Source organism: Argentina silus (genome assembly GCF_951799395.1).
Source record: "Argentina silus genome assembly, chromosome: 19".
NCBI classification, from domain to species: Eukaryota; Metazoa; Chordata; class Actinopteri; order Argentiniformes; family Argentinidae; genus Argentina; species Argentina silus.
The window spans coordinates 13,594,444-13,619,418 of record NC_139673.1 but is presented as its reverse complement, the minus strand read 5'-3'; the positions used below and the strand labels follow the sequence as shown (position 1 = coordinate 13,619,418).

At 47.9% G+C, this 24,975-nt stretch overlaps 3 protein-coding genes across 5 annotated transcripts; 1 reads left to right on the top strand and 2 right to left on the bottom strand.

Annotated features, from left to right (window-relative positions):
• Window positions 1-4,114: 4,114 nt before the first annotated feature.
• On the bottom strand, window positions 4,115-7,741 carry adprhl1 (ADP-ribosylhydrolase like 1; the record flags this gene model as incomplete). Its single annotated transcript, XM_083691582.1, has 7 exons — window positions 4,115-4,284; window positions 4,531-4,663; window positions 4,768-4,895; window positions 5,008-5,148; window positions 5,434-5,559; window positions 5,725-5,889; window positions 7,528-7,741. 7 exons carry the CDS (start codon window positions 7,739-7,741, stop codon window positions 4,115-4,117), a joined length of 1,077 nt encoding a protein of 358 aa, XP_083547708.1.
• A 1,605-nt stretch (window positions 7,742-9,346) lies between these two features.
• On the bottom strand, window positions 9,347-16,746 carry dcun1d2b (DCN1, defective in cullin neddylation 1, domain containing 2b). Of its 2 annotated transcripts, none has more exons than XM_083691480.1 (7): window positions 16,678-16,746; window positions 14,711-14,927; window positions 14,299-14,467; window positions 13,842-13,972; window positions 12,546-12,628; window positions 12,153-12,249; window positions 9,347-11,862 (listed from the first exon to the last, which is right to left on the bottom strand). In XM_083691480.1, the coding sequence occupies exons 1-7, from the start codon at window positions 16,729-16,731 to the stop codon at window positions 11,783-11,785; spliced, it is 831 nt and encodes a 276-aa protein (XP_083547606.1). In that variant the 5' UTR covers window positions 16,732-16,746; the 3' UTR covers window positions 9,347-11,782. The 2 variants fall into 2 exon arrangements, with proteins under 2 accessions (XP_083547606.1, XP_083547607.1); XM_083691481.1 differs by lacking the exon at window positions 16,678-16,746 and adding an exon at window positions 15,815-16,644.
• Window positions 16,747-16,753: 7 nt separating this feature from the next.
• tmco3 (transmembrane and coiled-coil domains 3) lies at window positions 16,754-24,958 on the top strand. 2 transcript variants are annotated; one of them, XM_083691478.1, is made up of 15 exons: window positions 16,754-16,892; window positions 17,314-17,397; window positions 18,178-18,451; window positions 18,669-18,836; window positions 19,679-19,858; window positions 20,081-20,281; window positions 20,491-20,619; window positions 20,751-20,843; window positions 21,253-21,439; window positions 21,695-21,812; window positions 22,349-22,544; window positions 22,800-22,950; window positions 23,232-23,311; window positions 23,620-23,769; window positions 23,986-24,958. In XM_083691478.1, the coding sequence occupies exons 3-15, from the start codon at window positions 18,197-18,199 to the stop codon at window positions 24,145-24,147; spliced, it is 2,070 nt and encodes a 689-aa protein (XP_083547604.1). In that variant the 5' UTR covers window positions 16,754-16,892; window positions 17,314-17,397; window positions 18,178-18,196; the 3' UTR covers window positions 24,148-24,958. The 2 variants fall into 2 exon arrangements, with proteins under 2 accessions (XP_083547604.1, XP_083547605.1); XM_083691479.1 differs by lacking the exon at window positions 17,314-17,397 and having other exon boundaries at window positions 16,867-16,892.
• Window positions 24,959-24,975: the final 17 nt, after the last annotated feature.

Genomic DNA, 24,975 nt, shown 5'->3' with positions numbered 1-24,975 from the left:
TGTTTTAACCCGTTGACATTACTACATACAGTTCAGCCACATAATACAATTTCTCAATATCTATCATGAAAAAAAGCATTTAAAAGCTTAGCTTAGGCAACATCATACACACATCTCTGTTTGACATTGTATAGTATGATGTGTTCACACCCAAACCTGAAGGGATATTGACACAGTATAACACTGTTTCCTAACCTCTGTGGCAAGCAGAAGAGGCTGTATTTCCAGTCATAAGAAGATAGTGGCAGACAGAGAGTAGTCGCCTCCTCCTGACAAAGTACGGTGAGCTTGGCACTACAGCCCATTGTTAATGGTTGGGTGAGTTATTACGGCTATCCATTTCACCTTGAATTACGGGTGACATGCCAAGGCTTTCTTTTTTGCTTGCAATCCTGACACAGGAGAGCACAACCTTGAGCGTGTGCATTAGGTTTCACTGTGCTTGCAGGGGGAGAAAGTCTTGAGGGTTTTATCTTTCACTGGTGTCACAGTGACATTGATATCCGAGGGGGACACTTAGAAAGTGAAGGTATCAGTAAAACGGATGATTTTAGGTGTATAGGTCTCTTTGACAGAAGGGTCACCATAGTTCAAAGTCCTGTACTTTGGCCTTCGCTTTTGCTCCTCCTGCTCAGTCTGTTGTTGTGTCTGATTCGCTACTGAGTTTTGGTTGTTGTTGAAACTGGTCTGTGGAGACATATCTTCCCACATTGCATCGCTGGTAACCTCGGCAACTCTAAAACCATGTGGAGAAATGACATCATCCACAGTCTTGTATGCCACACTGCCACCTTGTCCCTCCCCCTCCCCCTCCTGAAATGCCTCCTCTGATTCCCTTCTTTGCATTGCCATGGGGGACAGCAGTAGTTCTTGTTTGGCGTAAGATGGGAAGGGGAGGGGGAAACCATTCTCCTGATCACTCTCTGTGGATCCTGACGTGGAGGCTCCAGGGTTAGAATCAGGGTTAGGATCAGGGAGAGGCAGGTCAGAGGTTGGGGGTGAAGGAGTGATGTCAGGCACCATGGATGTAGAGGACAGAGATGGGAGGCAGGTAGTGTTGTGGGTCTGGCCCAGTTCTGATGACTCAAATGGATCTGACCCATGAACCCTGGGGATGGGGTACCTGGGCTGCCCTCTCTGGGTGGACTGGGATTGGTGTGGTTCAGAGAGGTTCCCTGTATGTTGTGGGTCACCCACACCGGAGTGGCTTCTGCTGGGCTCCAACAAGGAGTCTAGATGGGCCTCTCCTGGATCATCGCTGCCCAGAGGGAGTCGCTCTCCCTGAGCTGATGGAGATGATGGTATGTCCTCCAGGGTCCTGAGTTTGCATTGTACTGAGCTCAGCTGGGGTGGTGGATCCACACAGGCCAGCACCCACATAGGAGGGCAGGGGAGAAGGCTGGCCAGATACCCACTGTGCGAGGCCTCTCCCTGGGATACAGCTCTCTGGGGCTCAGGGGCAGACCACTCTACAGCAGCGGAAGAGCAGAGCAGCTCCACCCTCCCATAACTAACCTCCTGACAAGAACTCTGACCCTTCAGCTCCTGACCGGAATCCTTTACTTTACTGTCTTGATCTGAATTCTGAATAATCTCTTGATTTACCTTCACCTGTTGATCTTCACCTGTTGAGCCCTGAACGTTTAACTCCTTCACTGAATTGAGATCTTTGACTACATCTTGATCTAAGGTCCAACATCTCACTTGCTTAACTGCCATGTAGGAAAGTAACACGCTTTCCACCTCCTGCTTCACATTGGCCTCTGTTGTCTGCTGAAGTGAATCCTCAACATCTGCTATCTTCTCTGGTCTTTTATCTCCTCCTCCCCCCACCTCTCCTCTTCCCACCTCTCCTCTCCCCACCTCTCCTCTTCCCACCTCTCCTCCCCCCACCTCTCCTCTTCCCACCTCTCCTCCTCCTACCTCTCCTCCTCCTACCTCTCCTACCCCCACCACTCCTCCTCCTGTGTCTCCTCCTCTCCCCACCTCTCTTCTTACCACCTCTCCTCCTTCCCCCACTTCTCCTCCTCCCACCACCTGTCTTCCTACCACCTCTCCTCCTCCCATCTCTGCTCCTCCCACCTCTTCTCCTCCCCCCTCTCCTCCCCCTTTCCTCTGCTGCCCTGAGCTTTTACATATACCATTCACCTGCTTCAGTGAACTTTCACCTTTGACAGGTTGACCTGTCCCCTGATTCCCCTCTCCCTGACTTCTCACCAACTCTTTGATAAGACCTGTCACCTTGACTTTACCAGTTGGGATTTTGTTCAAACCACTCGGGTCACTTCCCCGATGTACTGTCGCCATGGTTTCAAACTTGTCCATCAAAGAGGATAGGAGAGGTCCCCTACCAATCTGACGGGCCCTTTTAGGCAGTCCCTGTGAAGCCCCTCCCTTCTCCTTCTGTTCCGCTGCAGCAAACCGGGCTACCATGTCCTTTACATTGCCCGCCCTTCTCAACCCCTGAACTCTTTCAATCTTGCCTTCCTCAGCTATAGGGGACTCCTTGTCTTGGTTCTGTCTGCCACTCCCCCCACCTCCTCGAGACAGCAGTGCTCCCACCTCCCGTCTGTGGGTGAGGGAGGGTTTGGGCGTGGCCCTCAGGAACTTGGCCTGGAGGAGCTGGAAAGAGGTGAGGCGCCGTGGTGCGGCGTCCCCTGCTGGTTGAACTCCGAGCCCACCCTGGGTCGCCTCCATCCTCTGCCTCTGCCTTAGCCCTTGCCCCACCCTCTGCCCCACTCTTGGCCCAACCCCCTGCCCCTGCCCCACCCTCACACCCACCTGCCCAAACCCCACCCTCACCCCAACCTGCCCAACCCCCACCCCCACCTTCTGCCTCTCAGTGCACCCTGTGGCCCGGCTGGGCAGATCCTGGGTCAGGTACTGGAGGAGGCTCTCCAGGACCCCTCTGATCTCAGGTCTGGATGTCCGGTCCCAGACCAGTCTCCTCAGCACGCTGACGTCCATGGTGGTGCTGCTGGCCTTGTTGACGACTCTCCCTGCAGGTCTGTGGGGAACAGAAGGTCCTGACTATTGTGCTCTCACAAAAGCACATTCATTGCTTGTTATAAATCTTGTCTCGTCTCTGTAGCTACAGTCTCAATTACATTCTTTACATACAGGGGATGAATTCTTTGTAATACATTCAATTATCAGAGCTACTGTCTGGGAAAAAGCCAAAAGCCTCCTGGGTGGTGCGTGTACTCTGTTCATGTGTTTGAGGGTTTGGGGGGGGGGGGGGTCTTAGCTTTCAAGTGGAGAGTGTTCTTGCAGTGCATCAGCTATTATAGGGGATGTTAAGTCAATGGGGAGAAGGGGAAGGCAGGGGCAGAAAAAAGGGAATAGACTGACTAATGAGTGGGGAGGGGACCGTTGTGGAAGGAAGGCAGGGTGTTAGATATCATAGGAAAAGTAAAGAGTCTGATACAAGGATCTCAGGCATATTATAGAGTTACTCACTTTAATCGTATTACATTTTCAACAGGTTCCATATCATAGTGAGACTGCAGACAATTATACATGAGGGTATCACAGTGCAAAGAACAGGCTGTTAAGCCTATTATAATAGCATTTAATAAAGGATTGGATTTCTGTACTTTAGTAATTAAGGTGAATTGTCAATTAGAAGAGAGAGATTAAACTACATTTAGAAACTAAAGTGTCAAAGATTCCACAGACCACAATGGATTTTAAATGCTTTTTGGCGCCATCAAGTGTTGGTACCTGATCTGTCCCTTTTTTACAGACCGAATACAGAAATGCCCAGTAAGAATTAACTCTGAGGAGAATGTCTCATGGCTTTCAACAGTGCTTGCTTCTGTTGTGCAAAATAGAATACAATCCATTGACACCACAATTCCATTGCTAAATGACAGATAGTCCATTGCTAAATGACAGATATTCTATTATAATAATAATTTTAAAAAGAGATTAGAAAGTGACCTAGCAGTATGAACTGTTAGTTAATATATGTTAATCTATAGAGGAGAGCAGGTCAGGTCAGAGAGGGAGAGACGGGGTACAGGCTGAGGCCAGGGGGAGAGCCGGGGTAGGATAAGTGAGCAGCCATGGAGTCATGTGCACTTCTTCTGACAGCCAGAAGGGGGCGGCAGGGTTACTTCTCTGTGCACTTCTCAGCAGAGGCAGCCTTGTAGAGGCTAGCCCCCAGCTCCTCCAGACGCTGTCGTCGGTCCAGGTCTTGGTGCAGCCCAGCAGGGACCTGAGCCAGCCCGTAGAGCAGGCCATACAGACAGCCTGCTATCAGCCCTGTGGCCCCACTCTCACCTGCAACCAACAGCTTGCAGGTTAGAGAGAGTATAGTGTGTGTGTGTGTGTGTGTGTGTGTGTGTGTGTGTGTGTGTGTGTGTGTGTGTGTGTGTGTGTGTGTGTGTGTGTGTGTGTGTTAGTGTGTGTCTGTGTGTATTAGTATGTGTGTGTGTGTGTGTGTGTTAGTATGTGTGTGTGTGTGTGTGTGTGTGTGTGTGTGTGTGTGTGTGTGTGTGTGTGTGTGTGTGGTTCTTGTGGCTTCACCTCCGTGAAACATGGCCCGCCGGCACAGCTCGGTCCAGTCGGAGCCTGACCCCAGGAGAGCATCGTAGGCTATCATGGGGGCATCGTGGCCCCTCCGTCCCGCACGGCCCTCTGAGCTCCAGCGCTTGTATACCTGGGGAGAGATGGAGAATTTAGACAGTAATAACAACAGTTATTACTAATTAACTAACTGATGTTATTTGAGCTGTTGCCAGTGTTTGTGTGTGTTTGTGGTACCTTATCTGTCTCCTCAGAATCGTAACGGTCTGGGAAGAGTGGTTTGTTCTGGCCCTCCTCCTCTATAGCCCTCTCCTCCAGGTAGAACTGCCATTTGGCCTCAAAGTAAAACCACTTCTCCTGGTACTCTGTAGAGGATGGATATACCATCACATCCTATTGAATAACTGGATACACACGCTCTCTCTCTCTCACACACACACACGCACATAATACACATGTACACACACACACACGCACCTGCCATGTGTCGTATGGTCTTCCTGCAGTACTCCTCAGCCTTGGGAATAATCTTCATGAGGTCGCGACCCCAGCTCACCACAGGTTTACCTTGTAGCGCGTACGACGCAAACAACGCTGTTGTCAGGGAGCCCAGGAAACCTGCGGGATAGTCCGGCAGACCAGCCGTTACGATGACCAACAGGGATGCGTTTCGAGTTTCTCCTTTCGGTTTTTCGCAGTACTAATATCATATTTACGTCCATTGAATTCTGTACACTTAAGATTATCTTCGTTTTACGAAGCTTTCACTCAAACATGGCTGGGTGCTGAGAACACACATAACCATTGGTCATATTCTGGGGGAAGAATACTAGATAAGACAGGAAGGGCATGACATATGAGTTGGTGATTTGGTATTCAAGAATGACAAAGAAAACAACAAACCTGTGGGGTGGTTGTGAGTCATTCTGCCTGTCTCTATGCTGACCTCCACCAGGTTGTCCAGCCTCTCTGGCTGCCAGTAACGCATGCCCACACACATGGCCTTAGTGGCAGCTCCAAACCCAGACCCTGGAGAAGAGGACTACTGTTGAGGTATGAGGACATACTAGGACATACTAGGACACACATGATGCACTTAAACTTAAATCAATGTACACACACAAACACACACAGACACACACGCACACATAAATACACAATTACACACACACCCATGTGATGATGACCTCTGACCTTTCTCGTTGAAAGGTGTGTGCCAGGCCAGCAGGAAGTTGTTGGGTTTGAGGAGAGCACAGCCCTCCACAGAGCTGGGGTCAGGAGGTCGTCCCTGCAGAGACACCATTGCCTCCACATACACACGCACCAGCTCCCTGTACAGATCCTCCAGACACCAGTAGTCTGGAACACACACACACACACACACACACACACACACACACACACACACACACACACACACACACATAGACATAGACACACAGACACAGAGAGTTGTGATCTTACTGAAAGCTATGTCCCTCCCACACACACACACACACACACACACACACACACACACACAAACACACACACACACACACACACACACACACACACACATATGCACACATTGGTTGAGAGTCAGATCGACACTGTCAATGTTGGCTATGGGGTGGCATGTTTGGCATACCAGTCAGATGAGGGGGTGGCGTGTTGGTAGCTAAGTTTAGCTTTAGCCTGCTGTGTTGTAGATTAAGCCCAGTGGGGCTGCTGGAGCTGCTGGGTCTCTTTCCGGACATTAAGGGGTCTTATGGGATCCACCAGTAGAGCCTCCACAAGCCTCCTTCACTGACCGCCCGGTCGTGTGTGTGCGTGTGTGTGTGTGTGTGTTTGTGTGTGTGTGTGTGTGTCTGCTACATATGTGTGTGTGTGAGAAAGAATATCAGAGAAAGAGCCAGAAACAGAGAGAGAGTATAGAGAGGGATATCACATCTGATTTAGGGCCAGAGGCCTTCAGGCTCCATGCTAAGGACCAGAGTGTGAATCAGAGGGGAGGTAGAGATAGAGGGAGTGAGGGGGGAGAGGGTGTGAAAGGTAGGAGTAGATTAGAGCACTTGTCAATATTATTTTTTCCCCTCAGTGACTCATGGTGGTTTTGTTTTCTGGACAGCCGTGTGTGTCGGAATGTGGCTAAGCAGAACCCTAATCCTGCAGGCTGTCACATCGCTTCACGGGAGCGCCCCAGCTTTGAACACAATCCACAGCCAAATACGATCCAGCAGGCTCCCCAGGGGCGGGGTGGGGGGTACGACCATCAGGCCCGGCTCGGCTATTGTTCCGTACCGAGGAGGAGGCTCACGAAAAGGCTCATGTTTTCCGGGACAGACGTTTCTATTTTGGTTCTATCTGTCCTGGCAACTCCTCTATGTCTGTCTGTCTGTCTGTCTGTCTGCTCCCCCCACCCCCCACCCCCCCCCCCCCATCCAGCGGCGGAGACATGCGTCATGCGTGTTGCGGTGCCTGTCTGTAGCGGAGTGGAGATGAAGATTTGAAGCGTTGCGGTGATTACATTCACATTTGCGGCGGCGCTTGTGGGATGGTGCCGCGGCTGTGATGACTCATTTACGACAGTGCGGAGGATTACAGTGTCAGCAGCAGCAGCCATCCCCATCAAGAAATACCCTCCCATTGACTGATTAGCAGTTTCCACAGACTCTTAAAGCACTGCTATTCTTGTCTCTGTAAGTTCTGAAAGATGAAAGTCCAGCTGGACTGAGTGTGTGTGCGTGTGTGCGTGCGTGTGCGTGTGCGTGCGTGTGCTGAGTGAATGAGAGAGTGAGAAAGAGATGATTAAAGTTTTATGTTAGAGAACAGAGAGAGTTAGTGAGTGAATGAGTGGGTGAGAAGGAGATACAGTGGTGCTTTCTAAGGACAAAAATCACAGACAGAGCCATCTCTCTCTCTCTCTCATTCTTAAGTAGTAATATTGATAGCAACAACCTGCCACCCCCCCCCCCCCCCCCCCCCTCCATCTAACCTGACTGGGCGTGTCCTCACCTGTGATGAGGGCCTCAGCGGTGGTCATGTGCATCAGGGCTCCGTCGCTGAGAGGCCAGTTGTCAGGGTCCAGCCTCAGGGTCCCCAGGCCCCCCAGGGAGGCCAACTCCTCCTGGATCTGGTGCCCCGACGTGCAGCCTTCCCACCGGCCCTTCCGATACCCCAGAGCGTCCCCCACTCCGCTCAGCACCATGGCGGCCTGGAACTTCTCCATCAGGGGGCCTTCTGGTCCCTCCGATCCCACGACGCCTCTGGGTGAAAAAGGAACAAAGGCTCCACGCGAGCGAAGACACACAGTCTCAGAGACTAAACAACACTTAAATACTCCACACGTGAAATGGCTCAAACAAAGACACTTGTCCACAAGTTCAACCCAGCCTCTAGCTCCTATTGGCCAGCCCAGGCCCACTGTTCTCAGGGGATCCACCACTCACAGACGCTCTCACACTCTAGTGTTACTCTCTGGTGGTGGGTCCTGCACTGGATAAAGAGGTACCTCATATCTCTCCGTCTCTCTCTCTCTCCACCCATATAGCCTTCTCTCGACCTAATCACCCCCCACCCCCCCCCCCCCTCCACACACACACACACACACACACACACACACACACACAGTCAGTCTTATCAGTAGCAGCCTCTTTGTGTGTGCGGCGCACAGGGCTGGGCTGCGATCAGGTGTCTCCTAAAAAGGCAATCCCCGTGGCCCCATAGGGCTGGTCTGGCTGGAGGGCTGGTCTGGCTGGAGGGCCTGGGGGGGTGGAGAGGCTGGATAGGTGGCTACCCGACTGTCAGCTGGTCCAGAACCAGTGATAACTGTTGACACCCCTCCCACCCCTCCAGACGGATAAGAATGGAGCATTACCCAGCCAGCCCCTCGGCCTGAACCCCACCCCCCCCCCCCCCCCGCCCTCATCACCCCTTCCCCCTCCTTCATCACTCACACTCCTCAAAGCCCCCTCACCTCCCTCAACTCACCCCCACAGCCCTATCTCACCCTATAGTCACAGTCTGTTGTCATCCTAACCTCTCTGAACACACCCTTTATCCTCACCCCACTCTAGTCTTCTCTCTCTTTCATCCTTCCCCCCACTCCCCACAGCTCCCTCATATCCTCACCTCACTCTATCCCTAGCCCTCTCTAGTCTTCTTCCCCCCCTTCATCTCCCAAAGCTGCTGAGAGTAACAGGAGACAGAGCAGAGAGGAGAAGAGCAGAGAGGAGAGGAGCAGAGAGAAGAGCAGAGAGAAGAGCAGAGAGGAGAAGAGAGAAGCAGAGAGGAGCAGAGCAGAGAGAAGAGCAGAGAGAAGAGCAGAGAGGAGAAGAGAGAAGCAGAGAGGAGCAGAGCAGAGAGAAGAGCAGAGAGGAGAAGAGAGAAGCAGAGAGGAGCAGAGCAGAGAGAAGAGCAGAGAGAGGAGAAGAGCAGAGAGGAGAGGAGCAGAGCAGAGAGGAGCAGAGCTTTTAATCATGATGGGGTGTGGGAGGAATGCAACCTGATAGGTGTCAACTGCTGCTATATTCACATGTTTCCACATCGTCATGGAGACAGATAGGGTCAATCTCCAAAGTGTTTCCTTGATTTCTCACTTCCTCTCTCGTCGCCTACTTCCTCAAACACTTCCTGGAGGAGGAGCCTCAGACCTCTTCCTCCAATGTTTTTAGAGAAGGATGTGAGGAGAGAGGATGTGAGGAATCAAGAAAATACTTTTCAGATTTGGTAATCGACTTTGTCGTCTGAATGTTTTAATAATATGATAGAAACTCTATTTCTGTTATCAACTCGAGTGTTAGAAATAATGGACACAAAATCGTTCTGCTTTGTTAAAAACAACATGCTTTATTGACGACCTTCCTTTGCCAGAATAAAAACAAAACGTCATGTACTGTTTGTCTCCATCTTGAAATCTGACAAATGCTTTTTCAATAGTTTCTGTAGAACAGTGGAAATAATACTGATTTCATGAGCTGATTATGACTAACACACAGTCAACACATTGGACACCTCTCAGCACATAGTACCACAGGGAGAAAGATAAGAGTCCCTCTCTCTCTCTATTCTGACCATAGAGTTATTTCCCTAGAGAAGGCACTTGCTATTAGCTTTTAAGCACATACGCCCTCTAAAGATATGACTCTATGATTCTGACAATAAAACGGAGAACTGCTACGTGACAGACAGCGCAACAGTGAGGGCACGCCCCGGGTCGACTAGCTAGGCGCGCAGCAACCAATGCTTGCGTGCTACTTCATCGACTGTACAGCCCGAAAGTCAGATTGCTATATCGTACGGTGCGGTTAGCTTGTGTTATTAAAACACCTATCCAGGTTTTGGGAGACTTTTTCAGGCATCTACAACGTACAGTAGTCAACCTGGAACGAGCCCTGAGGCTGCCCACTGAAGATCAAGATACCTATTAGAACAACAGTTGCTGAAATACAGACGGACCAGTCAGACAAGCCGTTTATGTCAGAGTGATATCAGTGACTCTTAATTGTCAAGAAAACAGAGTCACTCACTCACCGTCTCAGGACAACAAAGAACATGAGACTGTTGACACAGCAACACTGTGACTAATGTCAGTTGAACAGTGAAACTGAAACGGAGAGAAGTACTGTACTTTTACCTGAGTGCTGCTGTTACATATGTTAGCATGACAGGGATCAACTTCTTTTTCACGTGTATTGAGGCGTTCCAAGCGTGTGTGTTCCTTATTTGAGAGCAGTAGAGGTGGCTTCTCAAGTCTCATGTAATAAAACAGTCCCATTCCACATCATAGCCTTCACACACACAACTAGGCTACTAAACGTCCATGACTAACAAAATAAAACCAAAAAAAAGAAAACAGCTTAAAAACAGATCTTTAAGTCTTAAGAACGAGTAACTGGGGTGCAAACGCTCGTGAAAATAAAAATGTAGGTTTCAACTCTAAACCATGATGCTGTAAACTGAATACCTATAAACGCAACGTGTTGTGTTTGCTGTGCATTTCTGCTTGGAAAAAAAATATACCCCTCCTAACTTGTCTCCTTAAAGTAAAGTAAAAAGTGTCGATCAGTGCAGTGTGTGAAGTTGGCAAGAACAACAGAAAAAGACCTGGATATGGTTTGAAACACCAAACAAACAGTCGAGGAGCCGGTCTCTGGCGCTGAACATGTTACACCCCAAACAAAACAAATTAAAAAAAGAAAAGACGCGCAGAGGCGTTATAAAACTGAGGACCTCATACGCATTTCAAATTCTTTTCTCTGATGATTATAAATGTCATTATGTATTTTTTTTATATTATATATTCATTATTTCTAAAGCTCTATATATATATCTATAATACATAGTCCTATAGATACAGTATATTACAACTGTAACAATAGTGTTTCTGCTGGTGGTGAGCCCAAAAGCATGCTGCTCCGTCCAATTCTATCTGAGTACGAAAGTGGATCTGTATAATTTACACTCACTGCTCAATGAGAGTGGATGATGGATCTGAACTTCACAGAAAGTTTTACAATAAAACTGAATGAGTAACTTTACACGTTAGAATGAAGTTGAAGCAGATTTTACACATGACGACGACAACATTGGATGGCAACCACGCTGCTCTCGATGTGATTGGAGGAGAGCCGCACACACACACCGCTCGATGATGATAATGGATTTTTTTTTTTCGTCCACGCTGCTTGATGCTCAATTACAAAAACATGCAGAATCTAACATCCTATTTCATTCACCGTTGGCAATCAAAGAGGCGACGTCCCACTGTATCCCCCCATCTGCGTCTGCAGAAAGCAAACTCTCCTTCCCTCTCTTGCTGTTTTTCGCCCCTGGGTCATACGTTAGGATGGAGGGAGGGGAGAGAGGGAGGGAGGGAAGGGGGGCTGCAGGTAGGGGGTGGAATCACAGCACCAGTTTTAGAGCCACACCCACTGATGGTTGCTGGTGTGGGATGCTGGGAAGTACCTTGCCACTCCGTGCAGCGGCTGGGAAGCAGAGCACACTCCGCCCCACAACGACCCCTGCTGACAGTCCGCATGAAGCAACAACTCCGCAAAACAAAGAAAAGAATAATAAATTCCTTCCTGTTGTTTTCCGATTGGCTGTCTAAATAGCTCCCCTGCCTCATTCTCTGACCCGTTAGGCAGCACAGTCTCACAAGCTCAGACAGTCTGTTTTGTAGTCTCTTTTTGGCTCTTGTGTATAAAAATCCTCTCAGTCAAAAAAAATGGAGATGCAGACTCCGCCCCTGCCAGGAGCTGGGCGGAGCCTATATGGTTTTACGCTTGCCTCCTGTTACGATTGGCCGGGCGAACTCCACAAAGTCGTCTATGAGGACAGGCCACGCACCTGCGGAGAGAAAAGATCACATGCTTGAAAGTGTGTCGTAGTGGACCAACAGGTCATTCATTGAATGTGCTTGGTATAATTGTGCGTTCACGTGCTTCTCTGAAACTCAAAACATTCCGACTTCAATCTCCCGGAGAGCTCTCGTATAGACACTCTTTTGATTGATTCAGAGATAGTAACGCTAATATCCTTGTGGGACATTTCTGAGTGTCCTATTTCCGAGAAGCACTTGAATGCAGCATGGGTTCCACAGGTCCAAAAGTGTGAAATCTGAACGTTCCATAGCTCACCTTCCTCATCGTAGTTAGACATGTCATCTGCGATCATGTTGCCAAAGTCCAGGAGAAGGTTCCACGTGTCTTTGGGAATCGATCGCTTATGATGCTCCTTAATAAAAGATTAGATCAGGACAACAGTGAGAGTTTATCAGTAATCAATAGTGGCTAAAAGCCTCTCAACAGGACAGGTGATGACAGAGAGGATACTATCACAAATAATTCAGTGCCTGATGAAAAGGTGTCTTTTAACACCCCCCATGTGTCAGATATGTACATAATCAATGTGGGGTCTGGCACAGAATTGTAAGGATTTGACATTTAAAGTCAAATACAAAATAATACAATACAAAACTGTACGTTCAGCTCCCATATCTGCCTTGGTCTGTTTGGATTAACCACACTCACCAGTAGAAACCTGTTCCAGAGGTCAAGGAACTTGAAACGGCCCGTCAGAACCAGGTTCCAGTAGGCCACAGCCATCTCTAGGTCTGAGAGAGAGATAAAGAGAGAGAGATTTGATCATACTGAAATGATCTTACTGAAAGCTATGCCTCATCACATATTAGTGGGACATGAATTTCCAGAAAGAAAAGAGACACATACGCAATCATCATCATCATCATCAACAGGCATGACATCATCGATATATTGTTGCATTCATTCAAGCATTCTGCTGTGTTTTTATATGCCAGGTGACATAAGTTGTCCTTGGAGTATGTTGAATTGATGTGACATTAGAGAGAGAGAGAGAGAGAGAGAGAAAGAGAGAAAGAGAGGGGGTGGCATAACCGTGAAAGGCAAGCTCAGTCTCAGATGGGTTTGGACAATGGCCTACTGTGTTCCAGTCACATAGCTGGGTCAACCAAACACAGAGACAAATGACACTCCGGTTGCCATGCCAACACACCAGCCCAGCAGGAACAAACCATAATTCCTATCCAGGGAAATCCCCTTTGTCCCTTTTCAGATGTGATCTGTCTATCATCCATCAGTAAACCTCACTCCTCACACCCCACCACCTGCCCACAAGCCAACTCAAGGTCCCCTGGTGGGGTGAGATCATGGACCAGTAGGTACCAATCTAGTTTGGATTTCAGATGCACCCCGGATTGGGGTAGGAGACAGACCTGGGCAAAATACATATTTGATTTCCGATAATATCTCTACCAGAGGAGGCTGGTGGAGGTAGAAATCGGCGGATGGGCTCATTATAATGCATGGAATTGAATGACGGAATGGTATCACCGGTATCTCCAATTTCTACCTCCACCAGCCTCCCCTGATGTCTATAGTACAGTAGACTACCACAACTGGTTACCAATATGCCCCCAGAGGAATTCAACGCCCAGGTTAAGAAAACCACACCAGGGTGAGGTGTGGCTGGCTAACACAGCTCCCTCACAGTACCGGTCTGGACTAGTGTGCTTGCCTAAACCTCTCCATCTGCTCGCAATATTTACCAAACCCTCTCTTCAAGACTGTCAGGGAACCTAAGTCTTCAATCTAAGTTAATTTGACAGAAAATGTGCAGTATACATAACTAAAAGTTTATTAGAAGTAATGGAATTGTCTTTCCCAACGCATAATCACCACATCACACCACCTCCCACCCAACACCCCACAGAGACCCAGTTTGAAACTCTGGGTAAACCCTCCCTCCCTATCCATCTCTCCCCCCCTCTGTCCACTTCTCAGACTTACCTAAGCCCTTCTGGCCGGGGTTTTTGGCAAAGTTGAAGGTGAACTGGTAAAAGTCTTTGAACTTTCCCGTGTCTTTGAGCTCCTGTTCTAGTCTGGGGAGAAGGGCCTTGAGCTTCTCAGGGCTGTCACAGCTGGAGGAGACATAGGACAGGGTGTGAGGAGAGATAAAACACACACACACACACACACACACACACACACACACACACACACACACACACACACACACACACACACACACACACACACACACACACACACACACACACACACACACACACACACACACACACACACACACACACACACACACACACAGAGAGAGAGAAGCATGCCCACCGCCCTAAAAGCATTCACTTATATCTCCATGCCAAGTATGTTTTGCATTTATCACAGAAGCATTCTTGATACAACCAAATATAGCCAGAAAGAGTTTGTTTGTTAAATCCAAGCTCACCCTAGCTCCGCCATGCCGTCCAGGAATTCCTTCCTGCTGAACTCGCACTGCGTGGCGGCCCGGAACTTCCAGGCCACCACCAGAACACTCATACTGGCCGGGTCCAGAGTGAGGTCATCACAGAACTGCTGGATCCCATCGATGCCAATCTTATTCTCATCCTGGGGATCTGCAGGGAGGATACACAAAATCAGAGACAAATACATTTACATACACAGAAGTGACACACACACACACACACGTCTCTCTCTCTCTCTCTCTCTCTCTCTCATTAAATGTTTATTTTATTAACAACACTCACCCTGACTCATGTATACAAAGGTACTGTGCTCGTATAGCAAGAGTAAGACTACACGGTATAGGCCTACACCCTCCTATATCCACTGGTACCCAGGTTTAAAGCCCCTCTTGCCTTTGTATCGGTTGTAGAGCTGCTCCAGCTTCTTGCGGTCCACTGAGGTTTTCATGGATTCTTTGTAGTAGAGGTCTGGGTTCTGAAAGTAGTTGTCTGTGGCCACCTCTAGTTTCCAGTCATTCTGCGTGAGGCAATACACAGCCGTCCTTTCCCCAGCCTGCGTGAAGGACATGAACTGGCGAACCTTGTCCTTCTGCGACGACTTCAGCTTATGCTGCAAGACATACATACACATATGGTTGAACATTTACAGGTGTGCATGTGCCTTCCACAAACCAATCTACATAAATTGCTTGAAATCCGCATTTTTAGACAGGATGGTCTAAGTCTTTCAGGAGACAAACTAAGGAAAGTTGGAGGCATTTAAACATGTTTTTACTGTAAACTTGCTGCACACCATGCACGTCCAAAAACACTGTAAATGTATGTGAATGATGGCAAGGTGGTGCAGGGCACAACCAATCTGAAATGGGTGTTGTTACATCGGTGTTGTTATTATGTTGACAGCTGTCAAAACGAAAAAGACCAGGGTGCAAACATGCCGCAATTAACGGGAAGACTCGCTCTGTGAAAGAATCATCACAAACTGCAAGGCATTACGTTGGTGCACGTTGAAAAACAAACGTTTGTTCATGTAAACAACAGCAGGGGTAATATACAGCGAGGTCCCGTCAAATCACAAGAGTGGCTCGGTGTCCGAGATGGCTATCGTGAGAATTGCATCTTCTTGCAGACCTGACCCGCCCGATAGCTGGAAGCGCACTGAGAGCGCAGTCTCTCGCCGCGACCCAGTTCCCAAAGCTGGGTGTATTCTGGACAACCCCCCTGTGCTCTGCCCCAACGCATAGGCGACATACCAAAAAGGGAAAGGTACGTGCCGCAAGTGCGGGTGTCCGCTCTCAAAATACCAACAACTGACCTTCCATTTCCCTCATAAATTGCAACAGTGAACGACACACTGGCAATGCGACACTGACAGAGGACACCCCGTTTCCCGATTTCCGCAAGCCCCCACGGCGTACCCCAAACATGTTTCCAGCTTTACACTTCGTCCCAGGGGTTTATTCCTAAGTTTATGTTTATCATTTTGGTCTTACCTACCATTTTATCACCCGCTGTTTTGCCAACTTGATATCCAATGCCCCTTGTACGCCTGCGCGGGAGCCTGCAACAACTGCGCTACCGTACGGGAAACTTTGAGGGTCAGAACATGGGATTTGTAGTTCTAGGCATTTCAGTGGCCTTGTTTAGTCAGTCTACTTTGATTGTACCGGTTATGAAATACAAACAAACATGGTTGGAGCGGATCAAATTATGTCATGTATAAAGTTTCATAAAAAGTGCATGATGAGAAAAACATGTACATCGGATCACTTGTTTGAATTGCCCAATGCTGTTGTTGACTAGCTTAGCAGAAACTGTGGACTTTGACGGACGTCGAATTGAGAACAATTTACAGAGGAAATGTTAGATATTATTTCAGTTAAGTAACTAACAGCAGCCACTTTACTAGTTACAAGAACTGATTATGAAAAACATTACACTTAAACTACATATCCCAGATATCAGTGCAGATATCAAGCCGATTTGTTTCGGAAGTGAAGAGAAATTACTAATTTTAACATTTATTCGGCCATTACAAATCGTGTTTGCTAAAAAAATAACTTGATTAATAGGTGTCATGATTGTTATGAAATATTCGTCTTCAATGTCTCATGTTTAAGACGCTTTTTGGCAATGTTGAAGAAGTTTGAGGAAAGTTCACGGCCGTCTAGCCTAGTTAGCAGCATTGGCTAGCTTAGCTACATTCTGCTAGCCAGCGCAAGCTGGTTTGACAGCTGTCAAGATTGTAGCCATAACAATGCTAAACATTTGACCGACACACAATTATCTAATTTGTAAAGTGCAGTAGCGCAATCCAATAATAAACAAGCGAATGTGTTGCACTCATAATGCATACCTACCTGACAGACGAAGGCTGTTTGTTGCAGTCGACCGGAGGGATCTTGGAAATGCATGAAGTTTTTGTCGCCCTGTGTAGTTGAATGCCTGCCTCAAGGCTCAACCTTGGCTAGAGAGCTATGTGGCGATTGGGGAGGGGTGGCATTACAAGAGCACGATTGTTTCCCTCATTTACTGTGGAGTTCTGAGCTGAGAAGACGACGTAGCACAGCAGCAGGTATACAAGATTTACGTATTTATTTTGCCACGAAATAATACAAGCATGAAACGAATAGCGTAATATGTGGACATCAACATTTATTCCATGCTAAGTATAATATTCATGTTTTTGGTAGCTAGTGAATGAATGGTTTCTGTACTTGTCCTCATCATTATAAACAGTGGAGTTAATGTAATGAGTGTGTGTTTGTGTTCCAATGTGTACATGCAGTGGAAGAATGGAAGAAATGTGTTAAGAGAATCAATATGTCAGTTGTGTGTGTGTGTGTGTGTGTGTGTGTGTGTGTGTGTGTGTGTGTGTGTGTGTGTGTGTGTGTGTGTGTGTGTGTGTGTACGTGTGTGTGTGTGTGTGTGTACGTGTGTGTACGCATGTTATACACACCTAGTGGAGTCCTTAACAGTGGTGTCATTGATTACAGAGTAGTAGTGGCTGATTCACTCCAGAAGGAACTGAGGGAGGTCTGGAAAATCAACAACACTCACCCTGACTCATGTATACAAAGGTACTGTGCTCGTATAACGAGATGGGGAACATATTGTTTTTTCCAAACAAAGTCATAGTGTAAGAAGTGATGGTATGTTGTCATACCTCATTCATGGTAACACAGCCTGGTATGCAATATCAGATCTGTTCTCTCCTAAAATGATAAACAGATCACTTGGTAGTTGATAATAATCCCCACTAATGTTATAAGAAAATTGTTAACTCAGGGAATGTTTACTGCCTTGCATTCATGTCTACATGTAGGCTATTTCATTGTGGGGCCAGCAGTTTATGCATTAGGCTATCCATTGCTGCAGTCATAAGCCTCCATTTTATTGTTGGTTCAGTGTATCTGGTTCTCTCCTGAGGTACCTCTGTCAGCTGCCATGTGGCAGACCTAGTTAGGTAGGTAGGTAGGTAGGTAGGTAAGTGAGTTGTGTACATGTAGGTCACTGGATACAGGTGTGCCTCAGCAGTTTATTGTACCTGCCTGGGTTTTGTTTGAGCAGCTCAAGTATGGGCCCCACCTAGGGAACACATTTCTCTGTGTAGCTCAACAAGCAAAGTAAAGAATTGTCAAACTGAGTCTGTGTTTTTAGGAGAGACAAACATTGTCACAACCTCTCTCTCCCTGTTTCTGTCTTCAGTTTTTCTCTCTCTAGTCCCTACTCACTGTTTCTTTTTCTCCCTCCAGATCTCTCTCAAAACCAAATAGCTATTTTACTGCCTGTTTATGTCTGACCCTCCAGCCGTACACACAGTTCCTCTCTCTCTCTCCCCCTACCCTCTCTCTCTGAAGGTGAAACAGTAGAAGTTGGATGCGGGTTGTGTGTGCACTACTGTGCCTTGGCCTAGTGGGGGCGCTGCAGCGGGACCAGGTGGCTCAGCATGCCATCAAGCTTCACCGAGGCCGGGGTGCGGCGATTACGCACGGCCGCAGCTGGGTGTCGGAGAACTGCAGGCGGCTGGCCGGCCTGCTCAGGCAGAAGAACACTGCGGTCAAGAAGTTAGCCGTGGCAGCCGTCGCTGTTGGGCGGGACCGGGCCCTCTTGGAGCCAGAGAAGCTCTTCCAGGTATGTATTTCTGTGGGTTGAAATTGCCTCTATGCACTGATCTTCAGTCAGTTTTGGATTTGTTACCACTAATGGATTTGGTGATAGTAAGCTGATCCTAGATCACCACCCTGGTATAGCACTGTTGTCTGTTCCAGCATGGCCATCTAGTCACTACCCTCTCACCTTGTCCATTCCAGGATGGCTGTCTCGTTACTACTGTATTTCCTCCGACCAGGTGCACACTCTAGAGGTGTTCCAGAAGGAGCTGAATGAGAGCGAACGCTCAGTGTTCCAGGCAGTGCTGGGTCTCCAGAGGGCGCTGCAGGGAGATTACAGGGACGTGGTCAACATGAAGGAGAGCAGCCGCCAGAGGCTGGAGGCCCTCAGGGAGGCAGCCATGAAGGTGAGGGCCCAGACATGCTGATATAGTCAGTTTTATATGCTACCTCCTTATGGTTACAGTTAACATTTGGGGACTGGTAAGCTGATACTAGATCAGGAATGTGAAGGACAGGAAAGAGAGCTAGAGGCTCGAAGCCCTCAGGGAGGCCCCATCAAGGTGAGGGCAGGGGATGAAGAATGTGTCCTTTTAGAATTGTAAGAAAATAATGCACATGCACTTTACTTGTGTATCAGGCACCAGAGCAATTCCATGTCCAACCGAGCTGTCTGAACCAAGAACAATGTTCTCCATCAGCTCTTGTAGTGTATAACGCTGTAGGTTAATTAGTTGGTAGTTCTTGTCACACTTAACTTGGTGTGGTGAAAACAAGTTCCAAATGGTTGGACCTGATTTGCCTGTTTCCCAAAATTTGAAATCTTGCAGAATAATCTCTGATGGTGAGAAGAGTGGTGCCTGTCTGACCCTAGGTCTTTGCCTTAGGACAACTTATACCTGTAGTACTACCTGTGTATGAATGGTCCGGCTTTTCTTGATGTGCTGTGGATGATTGACAGGTGGGAAATTGGTATCCATGGTAGCACAGCTGGACAGAAATACCCTGACCACAGCTGGAGAGACAGGCTCTCTCTTATCTCTTACTGGCTGAGGCCCAGAGTAGGGGGCAAGTGGGGACTGCAGCAGCAGCATTACTCTGCAGAACACACCACCACTATCTGGATGGACCAGAGGACATGGCGGGGGGTTGTTTGTTTACGATTTTGTGTGTGCTGACACCATGTAAAATATGTTTGTGTGTGTGCGTGTGTGCGTGTGTGTGCTTCTGTGTGACACTCCACTGGCAGGAGGAGCAGGAGTATGTGGAGCTGGTAGCTGCTGAGAAGCACCAACAGGAGGCACTGAAGAGCGCCCTGGCCCAGAACAAAACCCTGTCCATGCTGGACGAGATCTTGGAGGACGTGAGGAAGGCAGCTGACCGTCTGGAGGAGGAGATAGAGGACCATGCCTTCGACTACAACAAACAGGTGTGGGTCAGACCAGAGTTAATGTATGTATCAAAGGGATTGGTCCAACATCTTTAAGGCCCTGTCCAGAAATAATAAGGCCCCTTGACACTCCAGTGGATTTGAATAGATTCAATAGGCATGAGTCCATATTGACATCCAATGTGTTGTTGAGATTGATCTGTAGGCCTCCGCACCAAATGAACGATATGTCACCAGTCTATTGATCCTGTTGCTGTGCAGATGAAGGGTGCGAACATAGAGGCGGTGCTGAGGGTGGAGGAGGACGAGGAGGACGGAGGGAAGAGGAAGAACCTGTCCAGGGGGAGAGAGGTGGAGGACGACCTGGGACTGAGCATGCTCATTGACTCCCAGAACAACCAGTATGTTCTGACCAAGCCCCGTGACTCCACCATGCCCCACGCAGACCACCACTTCATCAAGGTCAGCGTCTTAACCCCTCACCCCTGGGCCTCACTTCAGCTGTAGTTTTTACTTAGAACTTGAATTGAAATTGAAATAGAATAGTTGATCTGGCTGTCACTGCTCTGTCCCTGCCATGTCCTTCCATCTCAAGTCAGGACACAGCCTTTGGGTTGTTTGACTACTTTGGTCTGCCTGTCTGACTGAGGTTTCTGTGTGTGATTGGTCAGGACTTGGTGTCGGTGGTGATGCTGTCTCTGCCGTGTGGTTGGCTGTGCACCCTGATGGGACTGCCCCCCATGTTTGGCTACATCATCTGTGGGGTCCTCCTAGGCCCCTCTGGCCTCAACAGCATCAAGGTGTGTGTGTGTGTGTGTGTGTGTGCGCGTGTGTGTGCGTGTGCGTGTGTGTGTGTGTGTGTGTGTGTGTGTGTGTGTGTGTGTGCCTGACTCAACTGATGTTGTCATACTGATATTCCCTCCCTCTGCAGTCTATGGTCCAGGTGGAGACATTGGGAGAGCTGGGGGTGTTCTTCACTCTCTTTGTGGTCGGGCTGGAGTTCTCCCCTGAGCGTGTCCGGAAGGTACACACAACCTAACACTGATGCTTAAATCTTATATTTTTCACAAATACACAAACATACCACACAGCTTTTGAGTAGTTAAAAGGCCCCTGCTTTTGAGTGGAGCTGACTAGTGGTTCCTGTAGACTGCCATTCATTGTGCCAAGGCATTTACCAATAGCTCTGTAACCACCTTCAAACTGCACACAGAGACACAAAAATGGCATCGATGTGTTAATCTGACTAATCTGAGCAAATGCAAAACATGAACTGCCAAAATGTCAAACCTCCATTTAAGATGTGGTGTGCTGAGGTGTGTGTGTATTTGATGTGAGAGTGTGTTTGTATGCATGTGTGTGTGTGCATTAACGTGTGTGTGTGTATGTGCATATTTGTGTGTGTTTAACGTGTTTATGTGTGTATGTTGCAGGTGTGGAAGATCTCTGTCCAGGGCTCCTGCTACCTGAGTCTGATGATGGTGGGGGCTGGGTTGCTATGGGGGCAGGTCCTGCATATCCGACCCACCCAGACCGTCTTCATCTCCAGCTGTCTGTCTCTGTCCAGCACTCCGCTGGTGTCCCGCTTTCTGGCTGGGGGAAGCCGCGGAGACAAGGAAGGTACCTATCTGACAATGCGTGTGCGTGTGCCACCTACAAAATGCGTGTGTGTGTGTGTGTGTGTGTGTGTTAGTGAGAGAGAGGGAGGGAGATTTAGACTTGATTTCTAATGTTCTCTTTAACTAAAGTGTGTGTGTGTGTGTGTGTGTGTGTGTGTGTGTGTGTGTGTGTGTGTGTGTGTGTTGTGTGTGTGTGTGTGTTGTGTGTGTGTGTGTGTGTGTGTGTGTGTGTGTGTGTGTGTGTGTGTGTGTCTAGGTGAGCTGGACTACAGCAGTGTTCTCCTGGGGATGCTAGTGATGCAGGATGTCCAGCTGGGTTTGTTCATTGCCGTCATGCCCACCCTCATACAGGCGTCCAGTGGAGACGTAGACAGGTGAGGTGAGGGTTAATTAGTTCATCCTGTGATAAACCCACTCAGAGCCGACCCATATCCTGTGTAAAAGCCCAGGCAGCTGTGTCTATGTGTACACACACACACATACACACAAACACATTCAGACGCACCTTGTGTAAATTATATGTTCGGGCAGCTGGTTACACACACAGACACGAACAGTCTGATTCAACCGTCCCGAAACATGCATTCATTCGGTGAAAATTGTGTTAGGTGAAATTCCAGTGTCAGTGTTTTGTGTTCTGAGGCTAGTGTTCTGTGTTCCAGTGTTCTAAGGCCAGTGTTCTGTGTTCCAATGTTCTAAAGCTAGTGTTCTGTGTTCTAGTGTTCTGTGTTCCAGTGTTCTAAAGCTAGTGTTCTGTGTTCCAGTGTTCTAAAGCTAGTGTTCTGTGTTCTAGTGTTCTGTATTCCAGTGTTCTAAAGCTAGTGTTCTGTGTTCCAGTGTTCTAAAGCTAGTGTTCTGTGTTCTAGTGTTCTGTATTCCAGTGTTCTAAAGCTAGTGTTCTGTGTTCCAGTGTTCTGTTTGGGAGCCTCCGTGTGCTGCTCCTGCTAGCCCAGGTGCTGGTCTCCCTGGCTGCTGTGCTGCTGCTGTGTGTGCTGCTCAAGTCCTTCCTCATAGGGCCCTTCTACAAGAAGCTGCACACAGAGAGCAAGGGCAACAAGGAGATCCTGGTGCTGGGGATGACAGCGTTTGTCTTTCTCATGCTGACGGTACACTCCTTTCCTCTTTCTTCCCACCTCTTTTCTGCAATACATACAGCTCTCCCCTCCTCTTTCATCCCCTCTTCCTTGGGATACATACGCCCCCCCTCCCCTCTCATCTCCTCTCTTCCACCTACTTCTCATATCCACTATAACTCTCTCATATATATATATATTATTCTCATATTATATATTATATTATATATTATATATATATTTTTACCTCCATGTTTGACGTTTTGTGTTTTTACTCCTGTTCCGCAGGTGACGGAATTCATGGATGTTTCCATGGAGCTCGGCTGCTTCCTGGCCGGAGCGCTGCTCTCCTCACAGGGTCACATGGTCATCACTGAGGTCATGGGCTGCATCGAGCCAATCAGAGACTTCCTCGCCATCATCTTCTTTGCCTCCATTGGTCAGAAGCATTCCCTGTGAACACAGTGTCATGGAACCTGTAGTTGTAGTCCTAGCTGGACTCTTCATACACAGTAACATTAGATACTCTCTTACAGTGGGATCTTCCCTATTGCCATCTGAGCTATCATACAAACGTACATAGGAATAGATGTTACTGTTATCAGTTGTCTACCATTGTACTGAAACCAAACACAGCTATCTACATAGTATAGGCCTTTATTATATGAAGACCCTGTCTCTTATATGCTGTCTGTTGTATTCTGTGCCACTGTTCGGTAGGTCTCCATGTGTTCCCGACCTTTGTGCTGTATGAGCTGACCATCCTGGTGGTGCTGACTCTGTCACTGGTCATCATGAAGGTACAGTGGTGGTGCTCCTCCCTTGCTCTGCTATTGGTGGTGACGTCTCGGTTGGCAACACTCAATTATTCACCCACTAAACTCTGCGTTTTCCCTTCTCACACACCCATGTAATCTCTCTCTTTCTACCCATCTGTCTCTCTCTCTCTCTCTCTCTCCCCCCTCTCTCTCTCTCTCTCCCCCCTCTCTCTCTCTCCCCTCTCTCTCTCTCTCTCTCTCTCTCTCTCTCTCTCTCCCCCCCCTCTCTCTCTCTCTCTCTCTCCCCCTCCCTCCCTCCCTCCCTCCCCCTCTCTCTCTTTCTCCTGTAGTTCCTCATGGCGGTGCTGGTGTTGTCGGCCATCTTGCCCCAAGGCTCCAGGCACATCCGCTGGATTGTGTCGGCCGGCCTGGCGCAAGTCAGCGAGTTCTCCTTTGTCCTGGGCAGCCGCGCCCGCCGGGCGGGCATCATCTCCAGAGAGGTCAGAGGTCAACACCTGGCAACTTAGCTGTGGAGACATTTTATGTTTTTGGAGATGATAATATTGACACATAGCAATCAAGAGATGCTAGCTATGAAGTTATATTATTACATCATATTTTATATAAAATAATGGTACTGTTTGCTCTTTCTTTCATGTGCTCTCCATCTCTCATTGGTTTCCTCAACTCATCCACTCCCTCCTTCTCCCTCTCAGGTGTACCTGCTGGTCCTCAGTGTCACCACTCTGAGTCTCCTTCTGGCCCCTGTGCTGTGGAGAGCCGCCACCCACAAGGGAGTCCCTCGTCCCGAACGCAAGACGCTCACCTGGCCAGCTCTCTGGCCCCGCCCACTCCCAGCAGACAGCAATTTAGAATGATGGGAAGGCCATTTGATTTGTAACATCACATTGATGGTGGAGACATTTATGAGTCAGGTTCATCTGGACCAAATCTTGGAGTAAGACCTGATCTGATTAGTGAGTCCATGATCTTACATAGGACATGTTTTCCGGACCCAGATTAAGCCTACTTAACACCTATTCAATTGAGAGTCTCCATTAAAAGTGCTCTCTAGCCCAGGAGTAGGCTTGTTTAATCTGTGTCTGGGAAACTGCCCTGTTGAGTTAGTTAATCAGAGTCTACTTTCATTCCCAGTAAAGACATAAAAGGGCACAACTTTCCAACTACTACTGTTTATTTCAATGTTAAGCAAGTAAAGATTGTCAGTATCCTAACCAAACACAGACCAATAAATACTGTCAGGGCTTTACATATGCGTTATTGCACTCCTATGGCATTTGATGCTGTAAAACATTCGTTATTTTCTTACGTTACAATGACTGTTGTAGACTGATGTAGCTCGAGGCTCTTTTTCATGATATCATGATGTCCCATGTAGATGTGTCAACTGGATGGGATATTCCTTCCCATGTTAGTCAGAGGTTTACGCAGTAGATTATTTATAAATGTCTATGGAAATGACTGTACTGTAAGTCGCTTTGGAAGAGTCAGCAAAATGGCATATAATTGTTATTATTATATTAACTGAGGAACTCATGCCAAGCACAAAGAAATCTCATTTTACATTTAGTTGTCATAGGTTGAGTTTGTTCATTACTCAACACAATGCAATCATGTATTTTTCAAAATGTTGGAATATGCACTTATTTATTAAAAAAAAATAGTTATTGGTTATTGGCTGTTCA

Excerpts from the sequence above, each read along its gene's own strand:
- dcun1d2b (XM_083691480.1), bottom strand. The coding sequence starts at position 16,731 with ATGCATTTCCAAGATCCCTCCGGTCGACTGCAACAAACAGCCTTCGTC. Across the intron at positions 14,928-16,677 it reads AAACAGCCTTCGTCTGTCAG|CATAAGCTGAAGTCGTCGCA; the intron begins GTAGGTATGCAT and ends TATGTCTTGCAG. Across the intron at positions 12,250-12,545 it reads TCTGGAACAGGTTTCTACTG|GAGCATCATAAGCGATCGAT; the intron begins GTGAGTGTGGTT and ends TCTTTTATTAAG.
- tmco3 (XM_083691478.1), top strand. The coding sequence starts at position 18,197 with ATGCGGGTTGTGTGTGCACTACTGTGCCTTGGCCTAGTGGGGGCGCTG. Across the intron at positions 18,452-18,668 it reads AGCCAGAGAAGCTCTTCCAG|GTGCACACTCTAGAGGTGTT; the intron begins GTATGTATTTCT and ends TCCTCCGACCAG. Across the intron at positions 20,844-21,252 it reads CCCCTGAGCGTGTCCGGAAG|GTGTGGAAGATCTCTGTCCA; the intron begins GTACACACAACC and ends TGTATGTTGCAG.